A 12,096-nucleotide genomic window follows, 5' to 3' on the forward strand; every position below is an offset into this window, starting at 1 on the left:
CCAGTGTGCAGATTCTGGCATCTCAGGTCTTATTGGCTTCCACTTTGGTTTCTAATATTCTAGTGGCCTCAGGACATTGTGACCTTGGTCTACAAGAGTCTTTTTTTTTTTTTTTTTAAAGATAACCATTTTTTTATTAACACAAAAGAAAAAAAGGTAATAATTTGGGATTATGAAATGTCTGGAATGAGTTTTTCCTATTCAAAGGCCAAAAGCCCCAGACTGGATCTAACCACAGAAGGACAGCCTGGTAGGGCATGCTTAGGGAAAAAAGTGCCTTTTTTTAATTGTTGAAAGTATTACAGATGTCCCTCCTTACTTCCCCCTTAACCTTCTCCTTCCCATTCCTACCCTGCTCCTGCTTTCCCCAACCTAATGTCTGTGTCTGTTGTTGGTTGTATACATATGCATATAAATTCTTTGGTTTATCTCTTCCCACCCCCACTCCCCATCCCTCTGAGGTTTGTCAGTCTGTTCCCTACTTCCATGACTCTGGATCTCTTTTGGTCAACAGCTTATTTTGTTCATTATGTTCCATACATGAGTGAGATCATGTGGTATTTCTCTTTCTCTGACTGGCTTATTTCACTTAGCATAATATTCTCCAGGTCCCTCCATGTTGTCTCAAAGGGTTAGAGATCTCTCTTACAGCTGCATAGTGTTTCATTGTGTAAATGTACCACAGCTTTTTAATCCACTCATCTACTAATAGATACTTAGATTGTTTCCAGACCTTAGCTATTGTAAATAGTGCTGCTATGAACATAGGGGTGTGTATATTCTTCCTGATTGGCATTTCAGGCATTTTTGGGATATATTCCAAGAAGTGGGATTACTGGGTCAAATGGCAGTTCCATTTTTAATTTTTTGAAGAAACACTATATTGTTTTCTAGAGTGGCTGCATCAATATTCATTCCCGCCAGCAGTGTACTAGAGTCCCCTTTTCTCCACACCTTCGCCAGCACTTGTTTGGTCATTTGTTGATGGTAGCCATTGTGGTAGGCGTGATACCTCATAGTCAGTTCATTTGCATCTCTCTGATGATTAGAGATGTTGAGCATTTTTCATGTCTTCTGGCCATTTGTATGTCCTGTTTGGAGAAGCATCTATTTAGATCCTTTGCCCATTTTTTAATTGGATTGTTTGTCTTCCATTTGTTGAGTTGTATTAGTACTCTATATATTTTGGATATTAACCCTTATCTGATGTATCATTGGCAAATATGTTCTCCCAGAGAGTGGGTTCCCTTTTCATTTTGCTGCTGGTTTATTTTGCCTTGCGGAAACTTTTTAGTTTAATGTAGTCCCACTTATTAATTTTTTTTCCTTTGTTTCTCTTGCCCTAGGCAATGTATCGATGAAAATTCCGCTACGTATGATGTCTGAAAATTTTCTGCCTACATTTTCTCCTAGTATTTTTATGGTTTCACAAGTTACATTTAAGTTTTTTTTTTTTATCCCTTTTGAGTTTATTCTTGTGTATGGTGTAAGTTGGTGGTCTAGTTTCACTTTTTTTAATGTAGCTGTCCAATTTTCTCAACACCATTTATTGAAGAGACTGTCTTTTCTCCATTGTATGCTCTTGTCTATTTTGTCAAATATTAATTGTGCATACTGTCTTGGGTAAATATCTGGATTCTCTGTTCTGTTCCATTGACCTATATGCCTGTTCTTGTGCCAGTACCAGGCTATTTTGATTACAATGGCTTTGTAGTATAACTTGATATCTGGTATTGTGATCCCTCCCACTTTGTTGTTCTTTTTCAAGATTGCTGTGGCTATTCATAGTCTTTTATGGTTCCATATAAACTTTTGGAGTATTTGTTCTAGATCTGTGAAATATGCTGGTGGTACTTCAATAAGGATTGCATAGAATCTGTAGAATGCTTTGGGTAGTATGAACATTTTAATATCGATTTTTCCAATCCATGAACATGGTATATATTTCCACTTTTTTGTATCTTCCTCTATTTCTTTTTTAAATGTTCTGTAGTTTTCTGAAAACAGGTCTTTTACCTCCTTGATAAAGTTTATTCCTATGTATTTTATTTATGTTTGTTGCAAAGGTAAATGGATTGTTTTTTTAGTTTCCCTTCCTGATTGTTTATTATTGGTGTATCAGAATGCCATTGATTTCTGGATGTTAATTTTGTATTCTGCTGCTTTGCCAAATTTATTTATTAAATATAGTAGACTTTTGATGGAGTCTTTAGGGTTTTCTATGTACAATACCATGTCATCTGCAAATAATGACAGTTTTATTTTCTCCTTTCCAATTTAGATCCCATTTACTTTTTCTTCTTCTAATTGTTGTGGCTAAAATTTCCATTACTGTGTTAAATGAAACTGAGGAAAGTGGGCATCCTGTCTTGTTCCTGTTTTAAGGGAAATACTTTTAGTTTTTGCCCATTGAGTATGATGTTGGCTGTAGGGTTTTTTTTTTTTTTTTTGTAGGTTTTTCATATATGGCCTCTTTATTATGTTGAGATATGATTCCTCTATTCCCACTTTGCTGAGCATTTTTATCAGAAATGGGTGCTGGATTTTGTCAAATGCTTTTCCAGCATCTATTGTTTTGATCATATTGTTTTTTACTTTCATTTTGTTTATGTTGTGTATCACATTTATTCATTTGCAAATATTGTACCAGCCTTGCATCCCTTGGTCATGGTGAATAATTTTTTTTTAACGTATTACTAGATCTGATTTGCTAATGCATTGTTGAGGATTTTGGCATCTATGTTCATTAGGGATACTGGCTTGTAGTTTTCTTCCTTTTTAGTGTCTTGATCTAGTTTTGGAATTAGGATTATGCTGGCCTCATGAAAAGAGCTTAGAGTCTTCCTTCTTCAATGTTTTGAAATAGTTTGAGGAGAATGGGTGTTAATTCCTCTTTGAATGTTTGGTGAAACTCCCCTGTGAAGCTGTCTGGACCCAGGTTTTTGTTTGCTGGGAGTTTATTGATTTCAGCTTCAATTTCCTTGGTTGTTTTTGGTCTGTTCAAGTTTTCTGTCTCTTCCCCATTTAGTTTTGGGTGACTGTGTGATTCTAGAAATTTGTTCATTTCACCTAGGTTGTCCAATTTGTTGGTGTATAATTGTTCATAGTACTTTTTAACAATCCACTGTATTTTTGTGATGTCTGTTGTTACTTCTCTTTTGTTTCTGATTTTGATTATTTGGGTCCTCCCTCTTTGTTTCTTGGTGAGTCTGGCTAAAGGTTCATTAATCTTGTTTAGCTTTTCAAAGAACCAGCTCTTTGTTTCATTGATCTTTTGGATTGTTTTTTAGTCTCTACGTCATTTATTTCTGCCCTGACCTTCACTATTTATTTTCTTCTACCTGCTCTAGGTTTTTCTTTCTTTTTCTTTCTTTTTATCCTCACCTGAGGACACTTTTCCATTTTTTGTTCAGATAGAGTGGGAGGAAGAGAGAGAGAGAGAGAGAGAGAGAGAGAGAGAGAGAGAGAGAGAGAGAGAGAAACATCGATGCAAAAGGGACACATCGAGTGGCTGCCACCCACATGACCAGCCACCCACACGACCAACCAGGGCCGGGGACAAACTACAACCGAGGTACGTGCCCTTAGCAGGAACCAAACCCAGGTCTCTCTGGACCACAGGCTGACGCTTAACCACTGAGTGGAACCAGCCAGGGCTAGGTTTTTCTTTTTGTTTACTTTCTAGTTCTTTAAATTGTAGGGTTAGTCTATTAGAAATTTTTCTTGTTTCTTGAGGTTGGCCTGCAGTGCTATGAACTTTCCTCTCAGGACTGCTTTTGCTGCATCTCATAGATCTTGCGTTGTTGTGTGTTAATTTTCACTGATTTCCAGGAATTTTTTTATTTCTTCCTTGATCTCCTCGGTAACCCATTCATTGCTTAATAACATGCTATTTATCCTCCCCATGATCTGATATATTTTTGAGTGTTTTTATTGTAATTAATTTCTAGTTTCACACCATTGTGATCTGAGAAGACATTTGATATGATTTCAATCATCTTAAACTTGTAGAGACTTAGTTTGTGTCCTAACATGTGGTCTATCTTTGATAATGTCTCATGTGCACTTGATAAGAATGTGAATTCTGCTGTTTTGGGGTATAATTCTCTGTAAATGTCTATTAAATCCATTTGATGTAGTGTATCATTTTGAGTCTCTGTTTTCTTGTTAGTTTTTTATCTAGAGGATCTATCCAATGATATCAGTGGGTGTGTTGAAGTCCCCTGCTATGATTGTATTGGTCTTCATTTCTCCTTTGAAATCCTCCAGAAGTTTTAAAAAATATTTTGGTACTCCTATATTGGATGCATATATGTTTACCAAGGTTATATCCTCCTGTTGGATAGATCCTTTCAATATTATATAGTGGCCTTCTTTGTCTCTTGTTATGGCTTTCATTTTGAAGTCTATTTTATCAGATATGAGTATTGCTACCCCACTTTTTTTTTTCATTTCCATTTGCTTAGAAAATTTTTTTCCATCCCTTCACTTTCAGCCTGTGTGAGTCTTTTGTTGTGAGGTGGGTCTCTTGTAAACAACATATATATGTGTCATGCTTTCTTATCCATTCAGCTACTCTGTGTCTTATGATTGGAACATTTAATCCATTTACATTGAAGGTTATTATTGATATGTACTTATTTATTGCCATTTTTATTTATGATGGCTATGTTTCTCTCTCTATTTTTTCTTCTTATTACAGCAGTCCTTTTAACATTTCTTGCAGTGCTGGTTTGGTGCTAATATACTCCCTTAGCCTTTTTTGGTCTGGGAAGTTCTTTATTTCACCTTCTATTTTGAATAATAGTCTTGCTGGATAGAGTAGTCTTGGATTCAGATCCTTGTTTTTCATTACCTCGAATACTTCATGCCTGTCCCTTCCGTTCTGTAGTTTTTCTGTTGAGATATTAGCTGATGCCCTTATGGGGGTTCATTTGTAGAAAACCTGTTGCTTTTTTCTTGCTGCCTTTAAGATTCTCTCTTTGTCTTTAAATTTTGGCATTTTAGTTATTATGTGTCTTGATGTGGTTCTCTTTGTGTTCTTCTTAGTTGAGGCTCTCTGTGCTTCCTGAACTTGCATGCCTTTTTCCTTCACCAAGTTAGAGAAGTTTTCCGTCACTGTTTCTTTAAATATATTCTCTAACCCTTGCTCATTTTCTTTTTCTTCTGGTACTCCTATGATGTGAATGTTGTTACATTTTATGCTGACCGCCAGCTCTCTTAAACTGTCTGCATGTTTCTTAATTGTTTTTTTTTCTTTTTTCTTTTTGGTTCTTTGATTGGGTGACTTTTTCTACCCTGTCTTCTAATTCACTGATCCAGTGCTCGATTTCCTGTAATCTGCCAGTTATCTCTCTCAATGTGTCTTTTGTTTCTGCTATGTCATTCTTCATTTCCGCTTGGTGGTTTTTCATTTCCAATTGGTTGATTTTCATTGTTTCTGTATCTTTACTCATGCTGTTGAGCATCCTCATAATGATTACTCTGATTTCTATTTCTGATAACTTGCTTAATTCCATTTCATTTATCTCTTCTTCTGTAGAATTCTCTTGTTCTTTCATTTGGGATTTTTTTGTTTGTTTGTTTCACCATTTTGGCTGTCTCAGCAGGGTTTGGAGCCTGCCAAATCTTCCCTGTGAATTTTGGTGTTCCACTGATTGTGGCTTCCTCTGCTGGGTTTGAATGAGTATGGAATGGACCACGCTAAACACCAATGCCTAATCTTAACTTCCTGGGTAGAGACACAGGCCAAGCAAAGATTCAATTATCCCAGTTACTTAATAAGCCTCAGGTTGTACTTCTCTGGGCCGAGTGGTGTTAAATTCCTGAGGGAGGAGCAGTTGCTTCTTCTTCAGTCTAAAGCCACTGTGGGAAGGGGCTTCTTGAGTAAGATGGCTACTGTCTTGTGGGGGAGTGACTCAGCATAGAGCTCCTAATGGCCTTCTTCCTAACTCTCTCCCCAGTGCCCTGAACCCCAGACTCTCTTCACACAGTTCCAGTCCAGTTCGCCCTTCCTCCGCTGCAGCCCAGGGTCAGTGGCTGTAGCTGTAATTTAGTGTACTGGCCCTTCAGGGATGTGCTAGTGTTCCCTGCCAGACAAAATCTCTGCTCTGGTAATTTTCTCAACCAGGTATTATGTGGGCACCTTTCCCTGTTCAGCCACTCTGTGCTGGAGAGCTGGCTTGGGGTTTTAACCTCTGACTTCTCAGAGGGAACTGCTCACAGCTAAGACAGCCCTCACCTCCTGCAAATGGGCACCAAGCCAACCCTCTTATATCTCCTAAGCTCTTATCTGTCTCGATTTGGGATCCTCTTTATATTCCTGGTTATAAGGGTTCTCTCAAGCTGTTCTTCAATTGATTTTTCCAGATTACTTGTCTTTATTTTAGTTGTAATTCCAGTTTGGTCCTGGAAGACATTCTATGTAGCTTCCATTCATTTCACCACCATTTTTCTAGAGTCTCAGTCTTTGAGAGTCTTAGTAATATTAAACTCCTTCATCTGCCATTTATGGACAGGGTCATGGAATCTAAATATCCTTATAGTATCAACTCTTTTTTCTAACCATCCCTAACCATATTATGTAATCAATGTTGGTTTTCAGTAAACATTTGTTAGTTAATGCAGCATGCTTAACATCCTGGCTCTTAAACCAGAGGCCTGTCTTTGGGGGCACAATAGTTACAGACAAACAGTGCCTCACCCACCATTTCTTTCTCTTCTTCCACCTTGGTCCCCTGGGAGGATACTCCCCTGGTGGATATGGTAAGAATGGCCATAGTTGAAGTAGCTCCCCACTGCCTGGGTTTTATCTCTTGTTGGACCTCAGTTCCTTACTCTTGGGGGAGACAAGACATCAGTTGATTTCTTAATGCATCATGCAAACCAGGAGGAAGCCCCAGTCCATGTGTGTCTCCACCTTCTATGACCTTTGCCTTGCAGCTCCCTCTAGAAACAGTGGTTTGCTTCCCCTGGTCCTTCCCCCCACCTAACTACTTTAGGAGGTGGGCTTACTCATTACTAGTTCAACTGCCTATATCTGACCAACATATAAACACATCTCTGCAATTATATTTCTATGGTTGGTATTTGTTGAACACAAGTTGACTTTCTTGTTGTTTAACATCTCAGACTTACTTTTCTTGGCAGAAGCGTCATGCAGGAGGAATACTTAGTATTTTGTTGAAGAAGACCCTAAGCAGCCTAAAAGTATTAACCTTTTTTGCTAATATCAGTCTTGGGTAAATGATGGAAATGGTACTTCCTAAGACACTAATACAGTGGGAGGTATCCTAACAAGTACTTGATACTGTTGAATACACAACATAACACATTTAAAAAAATGTCCATAGTATTAAAGGCACCCTTATGCTGACAGATGCCATTATCTTGCATTTGAATACAGTTCTTCCTTGTTTTTTAAATATATGCACATCTGTTATTTCTTTATCAATGAAGCCAGGAAGAACTATTATTAATCCATTGCCTTATTGTGTTCTTGTAGATCATTTTAGTGTGCCCAGGGAACTTTAAAAATAACTACTTTGCTCCTGTATGTGTATGTGTTTGTATTTAATTTGGGGAAAAAATACATTTACATAAGGGTTGCAAAGATAATACAAAGAGATTTTGCATACCAGTAGTCCTCATCCTGAGGCTATTTTTCCCTCCCCTGATTCTGAGAACATTTGGAAATGCCTGGAGGCATTTTGTTTTTTTACAGTTGGATGCATTCTTGGCATCAAGTGTGTAGAGCCTAGGGATGATCCTATACATCCTTCAAAAGAATAGACAGCTTCTCACAAGCAAGAGTTGTCCAGCCTAAAATTTAATAGCACTGAGGTTGAAAATTTCTACTCTAGACCCTCACCCATTTTCCTAATGTTATTATGCTAAATAATCATGGTAGATATATCAAAATTAAGAAATTGATATTGGCTTTATATTATTAAACTATGGCAATTTTTCAGATTTCCCTCTTTTGGACTAATGTTCTATTCTGTTCTAGAATCTATTCCTCTTTAGGCTGATCCAATCTGATAGTTTCTCTATCTTACTTTGTTTTTTTTTGGTTTTGTTTTTTTTTTTTTATGACCTTGACACATCTGAAGAGATTTATAAGCATTTCTCATCTGGGTATGGTAATAATGGTAGCATATCCAGGTAGCATTTGGAAATGTGGTGTTTTGTTGGATTATATCTATGACTGGAGATTGTTGTGGTATTTAGAGGGTGGGGATGAGAGATAATCAATGTGGTACCAATCTCAGTACATTTCCACATAACCAAGAATTTCCTACTCAAAATGCCAGCAGCACTCTCATTGACAGGCTAAGGTCTCAAACCCTTTCTAGTAACCCATTTAGAGTGAAATGCCTAGTCTCAAGTCTAGCAAATGACAGGAAGTAATCTTCCAAAGAAAAGCTTTATCTGTAGAGTTTCAATCCAAGACTATTTGTATCTAACAGTAACTGTCTTCATTGAAAATGATGGGTTTAGTATTTTCAGCAGCATTTTAATCTCTTGAAAATCTTTATTTCGAAGCTGATAAAATAATTTAATTTTATTTGCCGAGGTGCTATATTAAAGCATGAGTTGGCATGCAGAATAAACACTGAATAAATAACTTGAATTTATAGTAAGGACAGTGTAGTTCCATGGTGAAGGAGACAGAGGGAAGCATTTGTGGCCACCGTTGTGTTGGTGGAATATATGTATTCCTCTTCTTTTATTTTTCTTTATACTACTTCTCCCCAACTGGCAGCATGTGTATTTATTTATTTGGTTAGCTTCTGTCTCCACCCCTTTAGAAATCAAGCTCCAAGAAGGAAGGGATTTTTTCTTTTTGGTTTGTTTACAGCATATTCTCTGACTATCTAAAGAAAAATACCATGAAATTCATGTTTGAGCATTATTTAAAGAGACTTTAGATGGAAAGGAAAATAGGCAAGTGTCCAAATGTCCTCTCACCTGGCTCCTGGCCCCCTCTCTTATGCCAGCAGTGTTACTTTGTATTTGTTTAATTTGTATAAATGTCATGTGCTACACATAACATTACACCTGCCACCTTTTCCATTCACTAGCGTAAGTTTGAGATGTAGCCTTTTATTTAAAAATGTGTAGCTCTAGTTCAGTAGCTTCCCTCTAGGGGTGACTTTTGTGCTTCAGGGGATATTTGGCAGCGCCTGGAGACATTTTTGATTGTCACTACTGGTGGTGGCCTAATGACAACTGCTCCATAGTGGCCAGGTTTGCTGCTAAACATCCTGCAATGCACAGCACAGCCGTCCAACACAGAATTGTGTGGCTCAGTAGTCCAGATGCCCTGGGCTCTTTGTTCCCTTGAATCTGTGGACTAGTGCTTGTTTGACAGCACATACCAGATTTGCTTGATCCATCCCCCTACTGGTGGACATTGAGGCTGTTCCAATTCTCAGCTCTGACAAAGTTCAGCAAAGAACATCCTCACTGATATCTCTCTCTCCCTCCCTCCCTCCCTCTCTCTCTCTCTCTCTCTCTCTCTGCGCCCACCTCCCAACCCCCAGATTTGCTGGTATCTGCACAGTGTTCTAGGAGACACTTCCAGAATGGCTGAACCCACTGACACCCAAAGCACTGCCTGAAATTACAATTCTCTGCATCTTTACCAGCATTTGTTGCTATTTTACTTTTTAACTTTTGCCAACCTGAAGAGTTTACATGAGTAACCCATTTTTAAAAAAACCTTTACACTGTCTCATTATTAATAAGGGCAAAACCATGAATAATTCACATGCTACAGCATTCTATAAGATTGGGGGAAATATTTTTGCCAGGCACGCACCACTTCATTTTGTTCATCTCTGTAACTTTGATATACTGTAAAATCACACATTTTGGGAGACCAAGCTTGACTGTTTCTGCCAGTAGAGGTCACTGTCCCTCAGTGGTTTTCCACCAGTGTGACTCTCTCTCTCTCTCTCTCTCCCCCCCCCACAAGCCTCCAAACCTCCCCCCTCCTCCCCTCCCCCCTGGAATATTTGGCAATAACATTATTTTCACAATGTAGGTATGGTGCTGGCACCTAGAGGGTAGAGACTAGGGATTCTGCTAAAACCCTACAATGCAGAGGACAGCATCCAACAAACAACAAAGTATCTGGCCCCAGATGTTAACAGTGCCAAGGTGGAGAAAGTGGGTGTGAAGAAATCCTATCTTATGAATCTGTGCTTAGGTACCTTCCCAGTTAGCTGCTCAAGTAGCTGCCCATGATTGTGGGGCAGCAGGGTTGGCATCGTCCAGGGGGGATTTGGCTCCCAGACATTCCTGCTGTTTAGAGATTCTAAGTGGGTAGGGCTAGGCTGACGGTTGGTATGAGGGTGCAAGGACAGTGGGTGGGGTGTTGACCTGTGGGAAGCCTCTGTGTATTGGGTCCTGCATGTACTAGGCCTGCACCCTGCACACACTGTAACCTCTTGGAATGCCCCCTGCTCTCTGAGGCCAAGGAAGCCTCCAGCTTCTCACTGCTGGCCCCAGGCCTTGGCTCTAGGCAGAGGGGCGGGGGAGGGCTTGACTTCTGTATTTGACATTTAAAGGGAGAAAATATAACAATTTCTACTGGCTTCTGAAATGTACAAAAACGTGATAGAAGGACACTTTCTTTTATTATGGTAAAAATGAACATCATATACTTGTATTCTATTTTAAGGAAAAACAATGGATTTACTTTTAGTAGAAAGGGGATTCATGTTTTATCCTTCTAGAATGGTTGCTAATGTCACTTTTTGAGATTTTGCTCTTTAGTAAGTGATGAAAACCATTCAGGATTTTATGTTTTAGCCCCAACAATGTTGATTTAATATGGACTCTCAGATAATTTTCAACTTTCATAAACTTCATACATTCATGTATAGATCACCTCCAGTCTAAACACTAATACCATTTATTTCTTGTCATTTCTACTCGTAATCCATGTATATTAGTAGAGAGAGGCACATTTCTCAGTTATAGTTGGAAAGCAGGTAAATGCAAAGTCGGTGTTCATAGGCTTATGGTAAACCGATTATAGCTCTTCAGTTTGGAAATCTGTTATTGGTCCTGCTCCAATACTGTAGTGGGAGAGGGACAGAAATAGTGGCCATCAAGAGCAACTATTGGATCAAGAGTGGACAATGGATTTATCTGTATCTGAGAATCTTCTGTGGTTCAGAGAGGCCAGGTGTTTGGGGGCCAGGAGTGCTATCAGCTAACAGGTGATGGAGAATGAGGTTTCGAAAACTCTCTACTAAGTAACCTTCTTGTTTTTATTTTTTGGTAGGTCTCTAATTAACGGAATGGTCCTCAGGTGCATGAGTTTGAAACAAAGGAAATTTCCTATATAATTTTATTCTTTTTTAAAAAAAAAACTACTGTGGGGATGACCACAGTCTTTCTTTTTTTCTATTTTTAATTTTTTTATTAATTTATTTTTGTTACAGATATTTCTCCTTTTACCCCCATTGACACCCTCCTCCCGACCCCCCCTCCCCAGTCCCCAGCATTGTTGTCTATGTCCATGGTTATGCATACATGCATATAAGTTCTGTGGTTTATCTCTTCCCTCCCCCATGACTTCCTCTTCTGAGGTTTATCAGTCTGTACCCTACTTCTTTGTCTTTGGGTCTATTTTGTTCATCAGCTTCTATGTTCATTATATTCCACAAATAAGTGATATTACGTGATATTTGTCTTTCTCTGATTGTAAGACCTTTCTTCATAATGGTAGAAATGACTTTTCATTTATTGCTAAGACATCTCTTAAAATGGTGATTACACCAGAGTGGATGGTTTAATGAAATTTGGTATTATTTACTTATAATGTTTTTTTCTTTTTCTTCTTCTTTTTGTTATCTGCAGTATTTCCCATGTCCTACTTTGCAATGTAACCCAGCGGGTGTCATTCTGGTTTGTGGTTATAGATCCTGTGAATAACCACACCCTTCCTGCTGATGAGATACAGTCAGCAATAAGGTAATCACTGAAAAATCTGCCTTCTACCAGTAAATCAACTTGTTGGTTAATTGAACTCTTTTCATAGGCATTAAAGAATTTTATCTCTGCATCACAATATTTGTTAAA

General features: G+C 38.4%; 1 protein-coding gene across 1 annotated transcript in view; it reads left to right on the plus strand.

Moving 5' to 3' along the window:
- The window catches only part of CLTRN (collectrin, amino acid transport regulator), a 35,914-nt gene that overhangs the window by 9,625 nt on the left and 14,193 nt on the right, over nt 1–12,096 (plus strand). The window contains exon 4 of the mRNA XM_036271602.1: nt 11,875–11,988. Coding sequence (XP_036127495.1) covers nt 11,875–11,988 — 114 coding nt within the window. The remainder of the gene's footprint in view (nt 1–11,874; nt 11,989–12,096) is intronic.

The sequence above is a fragment of the Molossus molossus genome, unplaced genomic scaffold (genome assembly GCF_014108415.1).
Source record: "Molossus molossus isolate mMolMol1 unplaced genomic scaffold, mMolMol1.p scaffold_m16_p_2, whole genome shotgun sequence".
In the NCBI taxonomy this organism is placed as follows: domain Eukaryota; kingdom Metazoa; phylum Chordata; class Mammalia; order Chiroptera; family Molossidae; genus Molossus; species Molossus molossus.